The sequence below is a fragment of the Asparagus officinalis genome, chromosome 5 (assembly GCF_001876935.1).
Source record: "Asparagus officinalis chromosome 5, Aspof.V1, whole genome shotgun sequence".
Lineage (NCBI taxonomy): Eukaryota > Viridiplantae > Streptophyta > Magnoliopsida > Asparagales > Asparagaceae > Asparagus > Asparagus officinalis.
Window position 1 is genome coordinate 9086075 of NC_033798.1, and position 21622 is coordinate 9107696.

The window sequence follows — 21622 nt, forward strand, 5'->3', positions numbered from 1 at the left end:
TACTACCAAAAAAAGAAATGATAGCTATTAGTTATGTTGACAGTGTACTTTCACCTGGAAAAGAAAGTTGCACTAAACAAGTATCAATTCTGATGCTCATTTAAATTCTTTTTGTTTTCTCAGGAAGGTGATAAGAGGACAGACTGGAGATTTAAATGCTACATTGTACTTTTACCAAATAGGATTTAGCGGCTAATTAGCCACATAGACCTATCAGGAAAAAAGGAGTAATACAAGTATCCCTCGGAACACTTTCTTATAGCCTTTCTATCTTCCTCAGGCAGGTAATAGAAGGGAAGTTGCAAAGAAGCACAAGAATCCAAGTTGTTTTATACGTCTTAATAAGTTTCTACTTACGGAAATAGAACCCAAAAGAGAAGCTTAAACTAGTTCCAGGAAGAGGGACCACAAAAAGTAAAGAGTCGGCCGTTCACCATCATGATAAGTTGAAAGAAGATTCATCATAAAGTGAACCAATGAAACTCCACTAAAATTCATCATACAACAACAGGAATTTTTAGATTTGAGAAAGTCTGCCTTCATAGAGGGGTTTTAAAGAATCGCATCTGTGCTAATATAGTGGAAGCAAAGGTATCTCTAGGCCGCAAATAAGGCGAGCAATGAGAAAGCTTATCGGGGGGGGGTGGGGGGGGGGGGGGATCGTGGTGATCCTTATAAATTATCCTGAAGATGTATATGCTGGAATAATCAATGGATCTATTACAATACCTAAGGCCATCTAAGAAAGGAGAAATGGGCCAGGATCTTACTACCATTCTCAAGCAGGAGCTTTTTAAGAGCAATGATAATGCTGCACGTTGGGCAAGTGGCCACTAAAACTTGCTTATCAATTGGAATTTCAAAGAACTGATGATTTCAAATTATTCTTTCTTACCCCAAGCCCAACCCAACCCCACAAAAAAGCGAAAAAATAGGAGAGAATGGCGGGGGGGGGGGGGGGGGAAGAAAAAAAAGAACAAGAAACAGATGATTTCTGTTATAGCAATAAGAATGTGTTACATGCGGATCATATTATTTCTTAAGCACCAATACCTTTAAAAGTAAGTGTTGTCAATTGGATAATCATTAAGGGTAGACTGAATTCATTTACATTTGATAACCTGGCAGGAAGGAAATCTACAGAGAGAATCTGCGTTTTTTAAAGTATATATGAGAATATAAATAATCCCTTTGTCACTTGCCCATCGTGAAATTCACCAGAGCTCCTTGCAGTATAACTTAACAATTACTGCCTTCCATTACTGTTGACATATACAGTAAGAGGAAATTTGATAAGATGGATTATGAAGACACTAATCAGAGCAGAATGACATGTTAGCATTACAGCTTTACTATGACGCCTCAATAAGTTGGCCAGTGGAGATATTAATAGAACACAATGAGATGTCAGCATCATAGCTTTATGTTAGGTGCTCATAGAAGACAAGAACGAAAGAGTTTTTAGCATAGAAATACACATTCATTTCTAATAATTGAATGGAATGATCGAGACTCGAAAGAAGTTCTCGAATGTAATAAAATTAGAATTAGTATAATAAAACATATTACACTAAATGTAATTTTGGTAGATCTGTGAAAAAACTGAGCACATAGTACATAAATGGACAATAAATGTCTAAGAATAGTCTCTTGCGCTATTAGGATTAAACTTTTTTGAAAATGGTAAGGTTGAGGATGATGTTCATAAATTAATCAAATAATGACGATTAAAGCAGAAGAGGAGTGCTTCTAAATGCTATATGATTGTAAAATTCCAATGATATGGGAAAGAAAATTCTATAAGACGATCATAACACCAAAATATTTTTGGATTAAAATGTTTAGCGATTAAAAATAATATATGCCAAGATAAGAAATAAATGCATTTGGAGAAAATTATCGGTTCATATTGAGGTTAAAATGAGAGAATTAATTGAGATGGTTTGACATAGGTGTGGGCGTAGGCTGGTTTGGCCCATGGGACAAACTGGCCCAACCCGCATTGGGTCAAAACCCAGTTTGGCCCACAAAAGACCAGGCCTAAACCAACCAGACCCATTTCCAGGCCCCGAGCTAGGCTAGATCCCACTCCAAACCCAAGGACTGAGAAGCCAGGTTCACTAATAACTGGCCCGGCCCGACCTGCCCCACTAATCATGATTTGGATTATCAGCGCCTACGAGACCTTTATTGGTGATGGATGTTTGCTCACTTATATGCACAATTTGTCAATTTAGTCTTGAGAACGTGAAGTTTTTCGTTGGATTGCCATTTACCAGGTTAAAATAGAGATGCAAAAGTTTGTTTCTATGAGCACTTTACCTGATTCTAATAGTAACAATAATTATACATCTTGCCCTCTTCCGTCATTCCGCTTCAATGTTCCAATTATATTTCAAGTTTAACTTTATCCTCACGAGTAAAAAGATGGTCAGCCCCAAAAGGTGTCTGGAACTGCTAGGGTAAGTTTTAACAGCCCTAATGGTTCCACCCATTGCGACGTACCATTTTCAGAGAAAAAGCATTGGAGGGAATTTCCCTCCTAATTTTTCTTACCCAAAAATTAAAAAAACCTTTTATAAAAGCCTGAAATGTCTGCTCTCTCTCTCAATCCTATTCTCTCTCTCATCAAGAACCACCAAATTAACCCCCTCCCCCCCGCGCACCTCTCTCCCCCCAAATCGGAGCTCACCACTCGTTGCCTCAGCACCCTCAACGTGTTCTCCTCTCCCCTCAAAACCCCACCACCTCCTCCTCGCCGTTGGGGCACACTGTTCCCCCTCCTCCTCACCGTTGATCGGAGCTCGTCGCCATCCACCTCACACGCTAACGTTGCATCTCCTGCTCCTCATTTCTACCGTTTCACCTACACGTAAGCCCTCTTTCTCAAAACCTAATAATGAGGAGATAGCCACCTCCTCATTTCAGCTCTAATTTGTTATTTTCCCTAAAAAATTGATTGTCCCTTTAATTTAAGGCTTTATCCTCCTTATGTTGTCTCTCTGAATCAAAATCGTACCCAAATTCGATTACTGGCTTATTATAAACCATTTCTTGTCAAAATATTGCTTTTTATGAGAATTGTTTTTTTTTTTGAAATTGGTCTTTTATCTTTGTTTTTGGGTAATTAATGTATTTATGAAACTTCTGCATACAATGTTGACAAGTTGAAACTAGTGTGAAGTGAATTGATATATTGTAAAGTTGTCAACTTATATGGTTTAATATAGATGTCTAAACTTCTCGACAGTTTTAAATGAATGAGGCATAATTAAATTCCCTTTTGATCTTGTTAATATCTCAGTGCACCCGCCTTTTATGTGCATGATGATAGTTTGAATGTGCAATTTGAACTGAAATATTTACATTAAGTTTGGTTATTTACATTAAGTTTGGTTATCTGCCTCTTGAAATTTGCCAAGCCTTCGCTTGCTTACTCTTAAGGTTATTCTCTTGTTTAGTAGCTTTAAATTAAGACTATCAAAGCCAAAACTATTGATGGCAATATAGGAAATTGGTCATTCAGACCCAAGGGATGTCAGGCGAGAAGTCTGCTATACTGAAGGAGTGTTTGAGCACACACGGGAATTCAGTGGATCCACACAGTGATACATACACATATCCTGTCACCCAGACTCACGACTATTGTGTAAGCGTAAATTTTTTTGGCCAATTCAAGTGATTTTTCTTCAATATGTTTAGAATAACATTATTGACTCACATTTGAATACTTTATGTGGTGTTGGTGCAAAAACTAAGCCTCGACGGTTGTAACCGTTGGTGTAAAAGTCACTCCTAACTATTACAACCATTGGGCTATTTTTTCTTTTTTTATTAATTTAATTATTTATTTGCTCCAACGGTCGTAATCATTGGGGCAGATTTTTCAACCGTTGGAGCTGAATCAATAATAACGCGATTTGTCCTAACGGGTGATTTTTTTGCCCAAACAGTTCTAATTAGGGAAGATAATTTTTGCCCATGCCCATTTACCCACCTGACCCATCCATCACTTAGCCCGTTCAAAACTCACTCATTTAATTAAATGGGTCTAATTAGGCGGGTTCATCTCAAACTACACTAAATGGGTACTAAATGGGCGGTCTCTATTCACCCATTTGCCCGCCCGCATTCCCAAAACCAAAACCCTAAAACCCTAAATCTCTTCTCTTTCTCTCTATAGGGCAGTTGAGCTCCTCATTGGCATCGATCCCGACCCCAATCCCTCCTCCGCCTCCTCCTTCGCCGCCTCAACCGCCTCTCGAACCCAGAGCCTCCAACGCCACCTCCGCCTCGGCATCGCCCCTTCTGCTGAAGTCACCGCCACGCCCATTGCTGGCGTGTCCTACGTCAGCACGTCGGTCCCTGACGAGGATTTTGGCGGGAATGCGGATTGTTATTTATGTGACGATGAATTCAAAAGCTCTCGACTCAAAGTCTTCGATCGAGATCTCAAAAGGAAGCAGGTCCCTTCCCTCTTTATTCCTAAAATTTTCACTAAAGATGCGATCTTTTCTGTTAATAACCATTATGTTTTTTAGAGAGATCGAGTTGCGTGGTTGATGAGAGGCAAGGATCAGTTCGTCGACTCCGTTGCTGAGAATCTCCTAGATCGTCTAGAGGTAATTTAGAATGGTATTTTTTTAATCAAATTCATCTTTTTATCGTTTAAAGTCGTATTTACTGTGATTTCATTTAGCTGTATTAGTTTATATCCATAATGCCAAAACATAACTGGGGAGCTCCAAGAACAAATTTTGATAAAAGAGATTATGACTTATGTGGATCCATGGATATATTGGCATCCGCTTCACTATATACCTAGTATTTGAGTTGAAATGTGTTTATTTCTTATTTATGCATGCTCAACGTAGAGTTGGGTTACTTTGCAAGTTCTCTCTCTCTAGTATTTGAGTTGAAATGTGTTTATTTCTTATTTATGCATGCTCAACGTAGAGTTGGGTTACTTTGCAAGTTCTCTCTCTCTCTCTCTCTCTCTCTCTCTCTCTCCCCCTCCCTCCCCCCTTCTCTTTTCTCTTTTTTCTTCACCTTCTTTCTTGCATATTGGCAACGGGTGTGGAATTCTTGATGCAAATGTCTTTTGTTTTTCCCTCATTCAATGGAGACAATAAATTTACCTCATATTGGTGTCCTAGACTCCCAGGTGTTGCCATTTTGTGTATTTCATGTTCTTTTACCTTTTGGATATCCCACAATTTAATTATGTGTTGTGTCTTAAGGTAAAACTAAAAATTTCATGATACAACAGTGACACATTTGATGGACTATTTTCCCCCTTTAATGTATGTTGTCATTAAGTTGTAGCAATTAATCATCCTAGATATTCACTTTTATGATTTGGTGATGACTTATGATTTATTAGGTTCCTGGGAGTGTTCCTTATTTTCACTGTTCTTGACATGCATATAGTATCTATGTTGAGCTTTTTTCTGGATGGAAGTACCCTCAGGTTTCATTATTTTTGTAATTGTGATGAAGCATAATGAACTGTATAGTTTGTTGATGTGTGTATAATGTATTCCATCATTATCTCACTAGAAGTTTTTAATCTGTTACATATTATATGCAATGACAAAAACTGTTCAGCTATTCAGTATGTTTCTGCTCTGTTTATTACCATTAATCGTTACAGGTTTTCAGTAATCTTTTCCTTTTATTTATTCAATTCGATTTGGTTTTTGTGCTTCTCATACTGAGTTGCTTCTCATACTGAGTTGGTCTGCCATATATCCTGTTTTAGATTCCATCATTCTTTACATATAGCATGTCTATTACTTTTGGCTTTTGAGGTGACTATAGAAGATTGAACCTAAACATGATCATCCCAAATTTTCTGAAACCTGATGCATAATTTGTACACAGGTAGAAACCTTAATCACTCAAGGATTTAAGTTAAAGATAAGTTACCCAAATCGTTTATGTTAGCTAGTTATTTAAAGGCTTGTATTTTCAGAGATTGGAAGTATGTTAGATGCAGCACATCTTGCGGAGCAATGATGCATTTTAATATATCCATGGATCCACACAAGTAACTGAATGAAATGCCAATGAGCCTTAAGCTAATTTTAATAAAAACACAAATAATTGCTTGAGGAAACACAGAACTAGTCAACTAAAACTCATGTCAAAAGGAGCCTTGAGCATCAAGCCTCTCTTAGCAGTTATCAATAAATGTCTACCAAATGTTCATGGTTGTTATTTGTCACATGTTTTGTGCCACTTTTATTTGGTTGGTTGAAATTTAAAAGTTTATTATGTGTTTGCTACCCAAAATTGATGTGCTATTAAATTATTTTTTTCAGCTATCATGTCTTTAAATGATCAATTTAGCATCCATGATGATGGTAGTGATGATGAGAGTATTTCTAAACGTAAAAGAAGACAAACATCGAAAGTTTGGGATCACTTACAAAGTTACCTACCGATAATGATGAGAAAACCAAAGTTTAATGTAATATGTGTAATCATATTTATGTTGGTAGTCATGACACTAAGACAATGTTGAGGCATATGGATTCTTGCCCAAAAAGAAACTTAGATGAGGCTGATTCTTTAAGGAAAAATATGCCACTAAATCAAGAAAAATATAGAGAAATGCTTGCTAAAGTAATTGCATTGCATGGTTATCCATTCACTTTTGTCGAACATCGAGGAAACCGTGAGTTGCATATTTTTTTTAAATTCTGAAGTCAAGTATATTTCTAAGAACACTGCTAAAACAGATTTGATCAAGTTGTACAAGAGAAAGAAAATCTTAAACAAGCTTTAAAGCTAGTTCCTAGTAGAATTTGTCTAACCACGGATTTATGGGCTTCTTCCACCTCCGACTACTATATGTCTCTCACCGCACATTATGTTGATGACTGTTGGATGTTGCAAAATAAGATATTAGCTCTATCTCACATTCCACCCCCATATAGTGGAACAATTCTAGTAGAAAAGCTATTTCATTTGTTGAAGGATTGAGTATTGAAAAAAGAATTTTTACTGTTACTTTGGACAATGCAACATATAATGATGCTTTCATGAAAATTTTAAAAGACCAACCAGTTTTAGAAGATCATTTTGTTAGTAATGGTGATTTTTGTATGTGCGGTGTTGTGCTCATATTCCAAATTTTACTTTTTTGCCATCAAGTGAAGAATGGGTAAATGTTGAAAAAATTACGAAGTTTTTAAAAAACTTTTTTATGAAGTGTCCACTCTTTTTTCTGTAAGTAAATATCCAACTGTCAACTTATATTTTGATGGAGTGTTTAAGATTCAAAAATGCATAATGGAGGAGATGAAAAGTGATGATCAAGATATAAAATCCATGGAAAATGATATGAAAATAAAATTTGATAAATATTGAGAATGTTACATTGTTATTTTATCATTTGCAGTCATTTTGGACCCCCGATACAATGTGAAGTACGTGGAGTTTTGTTTTGAGAAATTTGGAGTTAGTTCTGATTATGTGTTGACTATCTTAGAGAAACTGAGAAATCTTTACAAATAATATGAGCGAGCATCTCTAGGTACATCTGTAGCTGAGAGAAGTGGTGAAGAGAACGTTGGAGATGTTCTTAATGATGAGATGGTTGAGTTTGAACAGTTTGAGAGTCAACTATATTCAGTCGGCGGGTCCAAGTCTCAGTTAGAAGAGTATCTAGATGAAAAATTAGTCAGTTGGAAGAAAAATGATCATTTGAATTTTCTCGAGTATTGGAAAGGCAAATACGAGAAGCTTCCTCAGTTGTCGATGATGGCTTGAGATATATTGCGTATTCCTATTACTTCGGTGGTCTCTGAATCGGCTTTCAACATTGCGGGTCGTGTGCTTGTCAAGTATCGAAATTGTCTTCTTCCGGAGAACGCTGAAGCTCAAATTTGTACTGGTTTTTGGTTAGACGGGATTCCTTGTGAGTTGCCTCTTTTTTTTCTTTATTGCTTTTTTGTATTGTTGTGGACTACATATCAATATTTTATCATAGAATATTAATATCATTTTTTTCTTATTAAATACAGCTCTGACAGACATTGAAGAAGAAAATTTATTAGTACATGATTTCAGTAATCTAGAGGTTTCTGAATCAGAAGGCAAAAGTGATTAGCGTTGTAATCCATTTATTTTATTAAGTTGTTGGCATCTTTTCTTATTTGTTTGCTAGTCATTTTTGTAGTTTATTTTATTTCTTTATATATCAATGGTTATTTGCTTGTTTCTTTCAGGGTTCAGGAGGTGTTACAATCAAAAAAACTAATCTTGCTTTGATCTTCGACATTTATGATGAGCCAATAACTCCTGGACAGTGCAATATGATTGTTGAGAGGCTTGGTGATTATCTCAATGAACAGGGATTTTAGGTTTGTTGTGTTCCCTTTTTCTATTCGGGTTTGGTGTGGTCCCTTGCATTGCAATGCTTAAAATGAATAATTGTCAGTTCAACAATTATGTGGACTCTCGTGAGGGGTTTGATGTTTGGTTAATGTGTTTGTTATGATCCCTATCCCATCAAAATTTTGTCTACATTTTTTCTTTGATTGGGGTTATTGTGGCATTTTAAGGCGAGTTGTGATGATTATTCATAAGATAGGTTTGCACGTTCGAAAAAGTTGTGCTCTATTTAAATTTATTTTTAATGTGGCATAAGTAGCTTCTTGTGGCATTGGTTATCACAATAAACAATGTATATCATTTTGCAGGTGATGTATTCTTTGAGTTCTTTGTGCTTTGTATAGTAAAAAGAAAAAAATACATGACTGGTAATTTTAATGTTATCTTGTTCAGTATGTTCATGTTATTCCTGAATGGGTTATGTACATGCCTGGGCATATTATGATAATTCAAATGGGTTATGTACATAACTTTGTGGAAGCTGTTGAGCAGTGTATCGCAAAGTTTGTGTCAATGTGATTTGTATCATGTTCTCATGTGATATATTATTGTATTTATTAGTATTTTATCACAAACCTAGCACCAGATCATGAGTAGCGATTGCAGGTTTTAGTTCTTGAAGTTCGGATTAAACTCTATATTTTTGTTCCTTATTGTAAATATATATGTTACACATAGCCTAATATATTATGTATTACATCATCTGTATATTTGCCAATAGAATTCTTCTGACTCATTTGTTGAATATGAATTCTATTTCTAATTTCTAATTCTCGAAGGATTCTATTTGGGAAAAAAAGCTCCTAGAAATTTTACACAAAATAACCCTCAAAAGATTGTAAAAACCCCCTAAAAGTATGCAAAAAATACTCAAAAAGTCTGCAAAAGGCCCCAAAAAAATTTGCAAAGAGCCCTCAAAAAGTTTGCAAAAAAAACCCCAAAAAGTTTGCAAAAAGTCCCCAAAATTTTGCAAAAAAAACCTAATAGTTTACTAAAAAACCCCCTAAAAGGTTAAAAAAACACCAAAAAATATTATATATATAGCTACTATAGTTAAATGGACAAATGGTGACCCGTTTATTAAATGAGTGGACAAAAACCTGCCTATTTAGAAAATATTAAATGGGTCATAAATGGGTAAATGGGCAAAACATGCTCACCCATTTATGGAACCCACCCATTTAACACCCCTAGCTAATCATTGGGTCATTATCAGCCCCAACGGTTCTATGACCCTAACAATTACAACCGCTGGGGCTGGCCTTGTTTGTAATAGTGCCATTATCTTTCTATTATTTGATGTCTTTGCACGTGGCGATAGAACCAATCTGTCAAATAAAAGCCCACCCATTACTTTCCATCACTAGTCCAATTAGAAAGACTATCGCAATGTGGATTTTCAAGTGTGACAGCGACAACGACAGAGCTCTCTTTTAGGTAGCACATAAAAATTAAAAAAAACAACCCGCAAGTCTGACATGCAACCAAAATTGTATCGAGCCAGTTAGAATCGGCCTGACCCTATGCGGGCTGTAGGCCGGGCTAGGTTCAGTCCTAGACCCGTGAACAAAGTTCTAACCCGCTCGTCGAGACCTGCCCAACTTCCGGCCTGAACTGACCCTACCACAAACCCGGCATGTCACTTCACAGTTCCGGCACAACCTAGCCTACACCTCCCCCTAATTTGACCAAATGCAACAAAAGCTAGCACATATACCAATTAAAGGGATAAGATAAGAAATAAGTGCATTTGTATAAGGTTACAGGTTCCTATTGACAATAAAATGAGAAAATTAATTGAGATGGTTTGACCAAATGCAATGAAAGCCAGCACATGTAACAATTAAAGAACGAACAAGCACTAGAGATAGGCCTACGATAACATGGTTTAAAAAAGTTGTGGAAGATATGATAGTAATTAACTTAAGCAGAGGAGATAGCCCTTAACAAAAAGGGTACTCGTATAGTTGAATTCAAAATTTTAAGATAAAAGCTTTGTTGTTGTTCCCATCATAGAAAGAGATGCACTATTGCTTTTGTATAATATACCAAATTCTATCAAAATCTGAATAAGAAACTCAAAAGAGGCGAGGAAGAAGTTGTTTCACGGCCTAAGAGAAATAACAGGAAGGAGATCGACGGCTTGAAGCTATGAGGAAAGAGGTTGTAGCTACTGATGATTGTTATTTATTTTCTTAGAAGTCTGATGAAGGGGTCTACTTTTTTGGGTTGCTATCGCTGTAGCCTGTAGAAATCAATGATGTTATAATTTTTTCCTTTTGACTGAATGCATAATTTGTGGTCAAGAAAGGATGCACTGAGAGGGGGACTTTGGAAAGTTTTTCTGGTCTATTTGGTTTCAAGATCTCAAACGAAATGCTACTTTTAATGTGAAAGTTCACACCAAGCTCTCATCCTCATTTATTAAAAAATAAAAAAGAGGAACAAGGGTTCTAGACTTCTAGTTGTGTACTGTGGTATTCTAGCTCACGGCAAACTTAAACGAGGTTTGAAATGCAATTGTACGATTGACACGCGAGTTCAAATTGACAATTACAAATATTAATTCTTGCTTTGATCATGAACTATTCCTCAAGAACAATCAAAAGTTCGGAACTCCAAAATTCTAATATCCCAATAGATAAATCACAGGTAAATGTTTCTTTCCCTTCCCCTTATGACTATCCAAAATGTCACTAGCAAAATTTGGAGTAACCTATATGATTCTGGCACTACATCCTTCATATGAAACAATGAACTAACCCAGACCACAATGCTCATGAACCTATGTTTTCCATCCTACACACCAAAATTATCTCTCTTTTAACTGGAAAAAACAACATACTATCGTCAGGTTCCAAATTGACTAAATGGAAGTCAAGTGCATATTTTATTTGGGATTTGAATTTCTTTCATGTAACCATTAGCTTTAAGGGATGAGTTCTCCTAGCCCTAGGACCTATGTAGCATGGCCTTCTATCATGAAGTTGTACCCATATCTAAAACTTCGACATCCATACCGGAAACCAGTACCTCCCTGGTCACTCCTCAAGCATGTGCATACATATATTTAAACATCTCAGATATTATATAACACATGTTTTAATTTAAAACCCTCATCATGCACTCATTGGATATATATCCCACACTTCACATATAATTCTTTACAAGTATTACATGTTTGAGTTATCTCACTTCATTCATACACGAACACTATAGTGGAAAATGTTATAAATGTTAAGACTAAATTTATATATGTCTAACACTTTGTATAAAGTAGAGAAGAGAAATCACATTCCCATTGCAAAGTCATAAAAACGTATAACAGGTCAAAAATAGCATATATGCAATCATTATACGTTTTACATTGTTATACAATTGTTAGAATATTGGATGTATGAATATGAGTACGTATGCACATAGACAAATTCTCTTTTCACTATTAAAATGAAATAACTATTATAATATATAAAGTTACAAACCCCACCCCACCCCTACCCCAACCCATGTTGTCAAGTTGTCGTATAGTCATGTTCTATTTTTTGAAGAACTGTATTGTCAAGTGTGTGTGCCAAACCAGTGTATGTGCCCACGCCACCCAGTTTAGGTATTGCACTGTTCGTTGGGACTAGTTTAGCGCAAAGCCAAAGGGCGGACACCGGTATTCAACTATTCTAACTGAGATTAAATTACTGGAAAGCGAGCCAGTATGGATAATGGATGGTGTTATGTTAGGGTCGACTAACCGGGAATCAAACGTGGTGTTTTATTAGAGATTTTAGTTTTCTCTCTCTAGCAAGCAGCTTCTAGAGATGAGTTCTCCTGTGTCTTTAACAACTAAACTCAAGACGTTTGCAGAGCTTTGAAAGACGAACTTACCAAAAAATATCAAATCTTGATCTTGAAAATAAAGAAATTACACCGAATCACAGAACCTGAACTGTACCCAACCACTCAAATCTTGAACTATACTCAGCCACTCGCAGAATTTTGAGATATGCAGAACTGACGAGGTAAATTTCAAATATTGAACTTAGAAAATCTAGAAATCACACCCAAAAAAAATTGCAAAATCCTACCTTTCCGCTCGTGTTCTTCGCTTCTCCTCCTCCACAGCTGAACGCCACCCCGACCTCGCTCAGCCGGACGATTCTTCCAACATCCGTCCGCACGCCCGCTCCGCCACGCCGCTTCAATGCGCCCACCGTAGCGTTCCCGGCTCAATTTCAAATCTTTCTTCTCGCCGCCCGTCTTCCCCTCCGATTATGATCGTCGCAGGGTTCGGGTTTTGAGTGGGGTTTGGTTCTGTCGCTGTAGGTTTTGGAATTGGATCTAGGGCTTTTTCGGGGAGATTCTCTTGTGGTTTTTCCATTTTAATGGAGAGATTTTTTTTTTCTTTGTTCTTCTGGGGTTTTGGGTTTGGTTCTTTTGGTTTGGGAAGTGGACGGACTTCGGGTGCTTGGTTCTTGCGAGCTGGGGAGCGAGGGTGGGGGTTCTGGTGTCAGTGCGGTGCAGAATAAGTGTTAAAACTTTATTCCAATTCTTTTTTTACTTTTTTTATACTTTCTAATATTCGGAGGACAAATTTTCAAAACCGACCCTTTTGGGTTTTTAATTGCAAAAAACGACCGGTTTTGAAAATATTTACAAAAACCGACATGTTTTCAGCCAGGGGCTGAAAACAGGTCGGTTTTTGTAATTTTTTTGGGGAAACTTCACGGGAGTTGAACTCCCGTGAAGTTTTTCTCATAACAAAACTTCACGGGAGTTGAACTCCCGTGAAGTTTGGGAAATTTTTTTTTAAAAACCGACCCAGTTTCAACCAACTGGGTCGGTTTTTATAAATAAGATTGAAATGGGTCGTTTTTTGCAATTAAAATCCCAAAGTGGTCGGTTTTGAAAATTTGTCCAATATTCGGACAAAATTCACAGGACTATCATGAAAAATTATGACTTTTACATAGAATCGCTATGCATTTATTTATTTATTTATATAACCATCACAAATTTTCATGAATAGAAACAATAGCTTATCGTATCACTACCTCATCACATTTTTTTTGCTTGGAGAACAATTTTGGACCATCTAGGGGAAAACATTTAAAACCATTGTCAAAAATTTTTTTACGTAATTGTCAGATAAGATATAATTACACTACATATTGATTTTAAATATAAAATCAAAATCTCTAGCTTACTTTCGTTTCCAAACAATGTGCTAGATTATATATTAAACTCCTATATTTATTCTAAACTAGTTGGATTGCACGTGCAATGAACGTGGTAAATTTTTACATTTATTATTGATCCATTTCATTATGATTTATTTAATTTAATCCATGTTTCAAACATATGGATAGAATTTAAAAATTAAAAAAGATTGAATAATGAAATTACATTATGTATGAACGTGATGATAATAGATTGTTTGCATACTTACCAATAGAAAACAATGAATAATTTTATAAAAGAATTTTATTTGATATACATTATTGATTTTCAATCAATCAATGCTACCTATATATAGTTGACATCAGACAACCTATTTAATCATAATCATCCAATATAAATAAATGTTACTAAAATAGTAGCATCAATTTTTTTTTAAATTGCTAACAAATGATCATTTTCTGAAATTGCTTCAGTCAAAAAATCGACATAATTGAAGGAGGAAAACAAACATGAACTCTTAATAATCCTGAAAGTAGAAACCCTTGTAGGTTTTAAACAAATGTCTGTAGAAGTATTATAGTAGGTTTTAGACGATGAACATAACCAAACAAGAAATGCAAATAAGTTCATTGTTATCACGTTTCATAAAATAAGGCGTTTTTGAGATGAGCACCCTGCTGAAAGCAAACACATTTAATCAATAAATCATAAAACATCGGCAATCTATTTTTTCAGAGGAATACATTCACAACTATACCAAGAGCACTCCCTGCCAACAAGAAGATAATCTTAGGGATTAAAGAACGCCAATACAACCACTCATGCAGAGCCACCATCTAACAGCTATGCATTCTTCAAATAATACAGAAAAAAAACTTACTATTCCTACTTTCATCACATTTCATGCCATCTTTGCCTTTGAAAGATCCTTCTTTCGCTGCCCTAGCATGTAAGTATACATGTGTGGGCTCCCTATGACAAGATGTGTTCCAGCAAAAGCCAATCAGAGTACTCCCATGGATGAAGCTTAACACTTACTTCAGAAATCAACGTACGTTTAATTTACACAATCAAATGAATAAAGCCAAGTTAACATTTCCTCCAAAACACGAAATTTTTTGAACATAAAGCTCTCAAAATATGTCCATAAACAAACCTGAAGGCAAACAGATATCAAATTTTCTCTCCAAAGTCATCACCATTGTTCTGCTTCGAAATCTTACTCTTTTCAAGCTTATTAACAGAATCCTTCGACATGCCTCCAGTGCCACCGGTCTCAAAAATATCAAGAACCTCAATGAAGGGAGCATCAACAGCACTCATCTACAATGAACAATATCCCCAGAAAAAACACGAGTCTTATACTATGATGCATGTTTCATTACCCAGTAAATGTTAAAATATACCTGACTCTGCACTGCGCTCTGAACCGCAGGGCCAACCTTCTCTCTGACAAGCCTTCCACTCAAAAGGTTAGCGAGGATGACAATTTGCAAGCAATCAATTGCATAAAATGAATACAAATATCATAAAATGTATTCTTTGGAAAAATGAATTGGGTTTATGTTTGAAATTACCACATAGAGAATGCTCCATATACCAGAATAGTTCGAATTCCAAAGGGAAAGCCAGAGATCGCCCCGATTCCGGCCCCTCGAAAAAGCCCACTCTCAGTAGCCAATCCAATTACCCCACCAGTAATCGCTCCTACAACTGAACACACTGTTCAAAAACAACAAAGATCAAATTTTGATCAGAAAAACTAAATTAAGACACAAATTAATTGGGACCCAACTCAAAAATTGAGACAAATCACAAACCTGTAGCAAAGACACAGGTGACAATAGCGCATATGATCTTTTCAGCACCCATTGACTCATAAAAATCACATTTAAGTCATCCAGACAACAAAATTGGTAACTGTCCTTACCTTAATTAACCACCTCAGCCACTTCTCTCAGAAATCCAGCTTCTTTGTAACTTCTTCTTTCCAAGCAATCCTAAAAAATAGTATAAAACATTTAAAAGTCACACTTTGAAATTTAATTATGGGCAAATAGTAAGCAATTGGAAATGTCAGTTGATCAACCTTAGCTAGCTTTGGAACATCTTCAGCAACATATCTTAACAAGTCATCTCAAAATGGCGTCTTTAAGCCAATCATTGGTACCCGTTGAGACTCTAATGATCAATTTCTCAATAACTGAAGACATTCAACGTGTATAGCACAAATATTTCAAATATAAAGGCGCCCACATAAATCAGACAGTAGTAAGCTGTGTGCAATCTCAAGAAATATGTTTAAATAAAACTTTAAACCTTTCTCCTCCACATCTCCCTTTCTTCTTTTGTCCCGTCAGCAGTCATGTTTAGAACATTTTGTAATGCTACCTCATCATACAACAAGCCAACCTGCAACAATATAAACACAAGGATAACAAGTTAGATCAGGTGTACATTAAACCTAGAGACATTGCAAAACATGAATGAAACAGTTAGAATAAACATGTTTGAATTCAACTTGACAAACTCATCAATAACATACATACCTTCAAATCATTGAGATCTATATGGCTTTTTTCCATGTGCATTGTTGATGTTGATATACCTGAATTTGACATTTGTTCTTTAAAGAAACATGATGATAAATCAAACATTGAGTTACGGTTACATAGGCATTTAATAGTAGTAGTTAAGCAGGACATAGGACATACCTTTTCATGACCCTTATCTATGTGTAAATTATGTGGACATTTCATGGAATTATTTGAATTCAAGACTTTCATAGGGATAGAATACCGAAATAGGGCATATCTTTAATCTTTAATAATAGTAATAGGTAATAGATATATAGTATGGAATAAGTGCCGCTCATATCATCAAATGCCGAAATTGATCTTAAAAATGATAAGCCATAAACATATGGCTGAACTGAAGGTAGCCTTGCATTTTAGTTCAATCTAGAAATCTGAAAGAGAACATAGTATTAAGTCATGAGATGCATTAACAGAAGGATATACTTATAATGGATGTGGCAATAATAGAACAATATAGTGAATGAGAAAATACTATTATACTTTCTGCTTTGTCTTCGAAACTCAATTGCCTCTTGGGTTTGTACTGTATAAAGGGCATATAACTCGTCCTTAACATTCACATCTGCTAGGTGGATTTCACCGTTGTGACAACAGGATGTTGGTGGCTCGTGTTCAAACTTTTTTGCTCCACAAAATGAACAAGACTTTGGAGTGCATAGTTTATGTAACAAAGAACATACTGGTTCATGGTTAATTTACCCTAGAAAGAAAATATTAGTTTTTAGTATTAAATAAATTTAGATCTATAAAATTGTGTAATTATTTTAATAAATTATAAAATTATTCAACGCAAACCTCCATGCTCATATTCCCTCTTTTGCGCTCCACGAAACAAATCAATCTGCTTGCTATTGGTACTACTACCAGCAAAAACATTCCTTTTCCTCCTACTATTATCAATCACTTTCTGAATGTAAGTTCTCTTCTGATCTACATTCAACTGATTGTATTTGGTTTTTCTACTCTCATGGATTAGAATGTGCTCATCTGTTAAAAAATAATGAAATATACTATTAATAAACACATATACACAAAATAATAATAATATATATTTATGTTTATTTCAAACCTTGGTTTGAAGTCATTTGGCAGAATGTGCTCTTATGCAAATGTATGGTGATTATGCAATCCAAGAATTAGAATGTAAATTTCTACAAGAAAAAGAAAATTTAATGCATTAAATTATTAATTATATTTAACATAAGCAGAGCAATGAATATAATTTGAGAGAATAAGTATATTTTAATTGATATTCAATAGTACTTGATTTTTTTTCTTGAGAAATTTGGTATACTATACATGCATCATTAATCACAAATAAAGAGAAAAGAAAAGGAACTTGCTTCACTCACCTGGATCACCCACAACCTTAGAAATGATTTTGAGAAACACAACGCAAATCCAACCAATTAAAATGTCTACATTTATATGGAAAAATGTTAAATTATTTAATCTAGACGTAAAAGTGTATTACAAAAGTGTACATCATTTCAAACATCATTTCTAAATTTGTTGTTTGGAATGCTAGCTGTTAGGAATTTAAAACTGTGAAATGATGATTCGTGCAAGTGATTGATCAGAAAATTAGGTGATCATTTATGATGAACTGACACGAAGGAGGCACATACACATCACAGATCTTATATATGGATATGGAAATCAGTGAAAAACTTGCGCACTAATATGGCGAATTATTTGGTTTGGTAAATACTGGGCGTCGCAAAACATATTTCTAGATATCTTGAGTTTTGTTTATGTTTGGATTGTATCTGCTAATACCTCTAGGTATTAGGGTCCTTCACGCTGTTTTTCTTAATGAAAATAATTGGAGCAGAAGCTCCATATTTATCTCCATAGAATAAGTTACATGTCAATTCAATATTAATATCAACAGAAATGTCTCCACCAGTCTTTTTATTGAGAGGGAGGGAGAGAGACACACACACACAGAGAGAGAGAGAGAGAGAGAGAGAGAGAGAGAGAGAGAGAGAGAGAGAGAGAGAGTGTGTGTGTGTATATATACACATACATACACACACACATGGACAGTGCCTTTGCATTTAGCAGAACAAATACAAACAAAAAGGTCCAACCTTGAAAAGAGATCTGATTTGATCTAGAAGGCAATTTGATCTAGAAGGCAATTCTCCCTCTGACCAGTACCTAAAAGAACTAAACCTACAGTATGAATGCCAAGACATTTAAAGTGTTGTTCTAAAAAGGAGGAAATAAATATTGCATAGGTTCATTCTGAGAGAGCATTTTGTATATAAAGATTAGGAATGTATCAAGCAAAGGGACATAAAGGAACATGAATCTAAAATTATTTCTGACATATATTTGCCCATGTATATTTTAACTAATCAAATGAAATTTGTGAAATTTCTGACTTCTAAATGAAACAGAATTCGTTTAGGATTTAGGCGTATAACTTGAAGCTTTTATAAACTGGACACTACACCAAGAAATTTTGTAAAAAGCTTTATCACTTCAAAGTTCAAACATGTGATATCAAAAGTTGATCAGTTATAAGAATCTGTCAACAAAATAAATTCTACTTCCCAATGGAACCAGAATTTACTATTTGATGCTAATAGGAAACATTCTACGCCTAACAAACTTAGCTCACAATCACAACATCAAAAAGCCAAAACATGAAGTAGTGACGCATGCAAACCTAGCAGATAAATCACATTCATAAAAATTGAGATTGATTTAGAATCCAATTATAACCTTAAATATCCAGCTCCAATTACTCAAATTACTCAATTTACAGAGCAAAATTCTCAAAAGGTATCAAATTCAAAAAATTAAAGGATTTTGAGGGGATTAACCAAAAAAAGCTCAAAACATCCTCTCAAATATGAAACACCATGCTATCTAATTAACCATACTTTATTAATTCTTCAGAATTTATAATGGTGGACCCACTAATAACTCTCGGCAGTGACTGCATATGGCAGAAAAGGGAAAGAACACAAAGGAAGAACAAACGAATATCGCCTAGAAACATCCATTTATTTCATGAATACAAGAATATACAATATATAAAAGTAGAAAAGACTGGAAAAAGATTCAAAAACAAGAAATCCTAAGATTCAGTTTCAGTAGCTCATTCAAATTTTAATAAATTAAATGATGACTGTCTATTAAAAAACTATGGCACCAACCTACCATTCACCTCCCCCTACCCCCCCCGGCACCCCTTTCAAACAAAGTCAAAAAGAAATGGGAAAAAACTCACTTGCTGCTTCTAGATATCATACAAGCAACCAACCAGCAAAAATGGAAAATAAATAAATAAAAAACAAATTCAAACTACAATTATATTTGTGTGGTTGTGCAAGTGCATATTGTGGTCATGCATGGTGTGTGGTCAAAGATTTTGAAACTTTTATGGATTAACCTCCAACTAACGGATCAAATCTTTAATTCCAGTAACACAACCAAATTCAACAAATCAACAACTTTAATTGCCAACAATCAACTAATGAAATAAAGACCCTAATCAACTATTTGTCCTAAACAAGCCTCGTTTTCTATGCATAAACATCTCATCTCCAAGAAATAATTCAAATTAATATTTAATATAAAAAACACGAGAAAATATATGGAGTGCTTAAGAGGAAATTACGTGGATCTTGAGTTTGGAATACCTTGTTAGATATCAAGGATAGGTTTCATGAAGGAGTACTAAGTTAGTTGCATTTACATGTCTTGGTAGCCTTTCTTGAGCGGCTTGAGGTATATTTTAGAAAGAGATATGGAGGTGGTAAGTCTGACACGGTAACTGCCAAAATTATCTATAAATAATTTGGGTGTGTTTTCTTCTCTTTTCTTTGTTGAGGAGGTCCTTTTCAATTTTTGTGTATCATCGGGGATTCTCATGACATCATGTTTTCTATTATTTGCAGATCAATTATAAAGGAACATATGCAATATATTCTTGAGCATGCCCACAAGATACAAAAGGTTTTAAAAGTTAAGGCCCAAGTTTCAGAAATCAAAAGCATCATGTTGTAAAACATTGAGAAGGTTTGTACTTTGTTTCACCGTCCGCTTCATCAATACCTACCATAGATTGTATATGATTAATTGTAGTGTTAATATTCTTAAATTTTGTCTGCTTGTTATGTATTTTCCCTTTTTTTCCACTATTCCATGTATATTAAAAAAACATTGCAGGAGTGCTAAGTATGTCGTATAAAAACCGAATATATTCTATTATACAAACAATTTAAAGTTTGAAAGTTTCCTGGGAGGTAAAAGATGTAGATAATCTTGTAAAAATTATTAGTTTGGGAGAACTTAAACTAATTGTAGCTATATAGTGTCTCATCCATTAGCCTTTATTGTAGACTGCACCATAGATGGATCAATATCAGTGGATACACAAATAATATTAAGAAGAAATCAGACACAAATTTAAGCAAATAACTCACCACAGCCAACTCTTCCACCAGCATTTCCGTGGCATATCCCAACTTAACTTGGTGTTCCTTGTCATATAGGCTACACAACTAATGTAGAACTAAAAGTATAATATTATTGTTTCATATTGGTAACGTAGCAACCATATGACAATCAAATCTGAAGGAATTATTCATCAAATACTAAAAATGCATAATCATCTAAACACATGACAATTACCAAATTAGCAACCATTTGGTTACAAAAAAACATGAAAATTATAGCTATATAGTGTCTCATCCATTAGCCTTTATTGTAGACTGCACCATAGATGGATCAATATCAGTGGATACACAAATAATATTAAGAAGAAATCAGACACGAATTTAAGCAAATAACTCACCACAGCCAACTCTTCCACCAGCATTTCCGTGGCATATCCCAACATATAGGCTACACAACTAATGTAGAACTAAAAGTATAATATTATTGTTTCATATTGGTAACTTAGCAACCATATGACAATCAAATCTGAAGGAATTATTCGTCAAATACTAAAAATGCATAATCATCTAAACACATGAAAATTCCCAAATTAGCAACCATTTGGTAAAAAAAAAACAGTGATAAGCACATAAATACCAAAATTAAAAAATTAAAAATGAAGCAAGCCCTAAATCAAATTTTTAATTTTGGAGCCAGGCATAGTAACATAATTGAATTTTAAAAATACTAAAAATAAAAATAGAATTTTTACCTTATGAAATTGACACAGGATCAATTAGAACACCTGAAGCAAGCCCTAAATCGGAAAACACTTGACCTATTGTTGAATTAGAACAAAAATTAGATGATGGCTAATTAGAACCAAATTCAATGAAATTATTCTTTAAAATTAAACCAAAATGAAGCAAAGATTCTAACCAATTCCCAAAAATAGAGAAGAACGGAGGATACGGTGAAGCGTTGATGATGACGGAGGGAAAGCGTTGATGATGACTGAGAAGAACTGAGAATTAATCTTTAAAATTTGGTGGAGGTAA

General features: G+C 34.9%; 1 protein-coding gene and 1 pseudogene across 1 annotated transcript in view; both read right to left on the bottom strand.

Moving 5' to 3' along the window:
- The window catches only part of LOC109841491 (protein MODIFIER OF SNC1 11-like), a 17844-nt gene extending 5072 nt beyond the window's left edge, over nucleotides 1-12772 (bottom strand). The window contains exons 1-2 of the mRNA XM_020410457.1: nucleotides 12606-12772; nucleotides 12480-12533 (exon numbers count right to left, since the gene is read on the bottom strand). Coding sequence (XP_020266046.1) covers nucleotides 12480-12533; nucleotides 12606-12772 — 221 coding nt within the window. The remainder of the gene's footprint in view (nucleotides 1-12479; nucleotides 12534-12605) is intronic.
- Nucleotides 14208-15444, bottom strand: LOC109841492 (annotated as a pseudogene).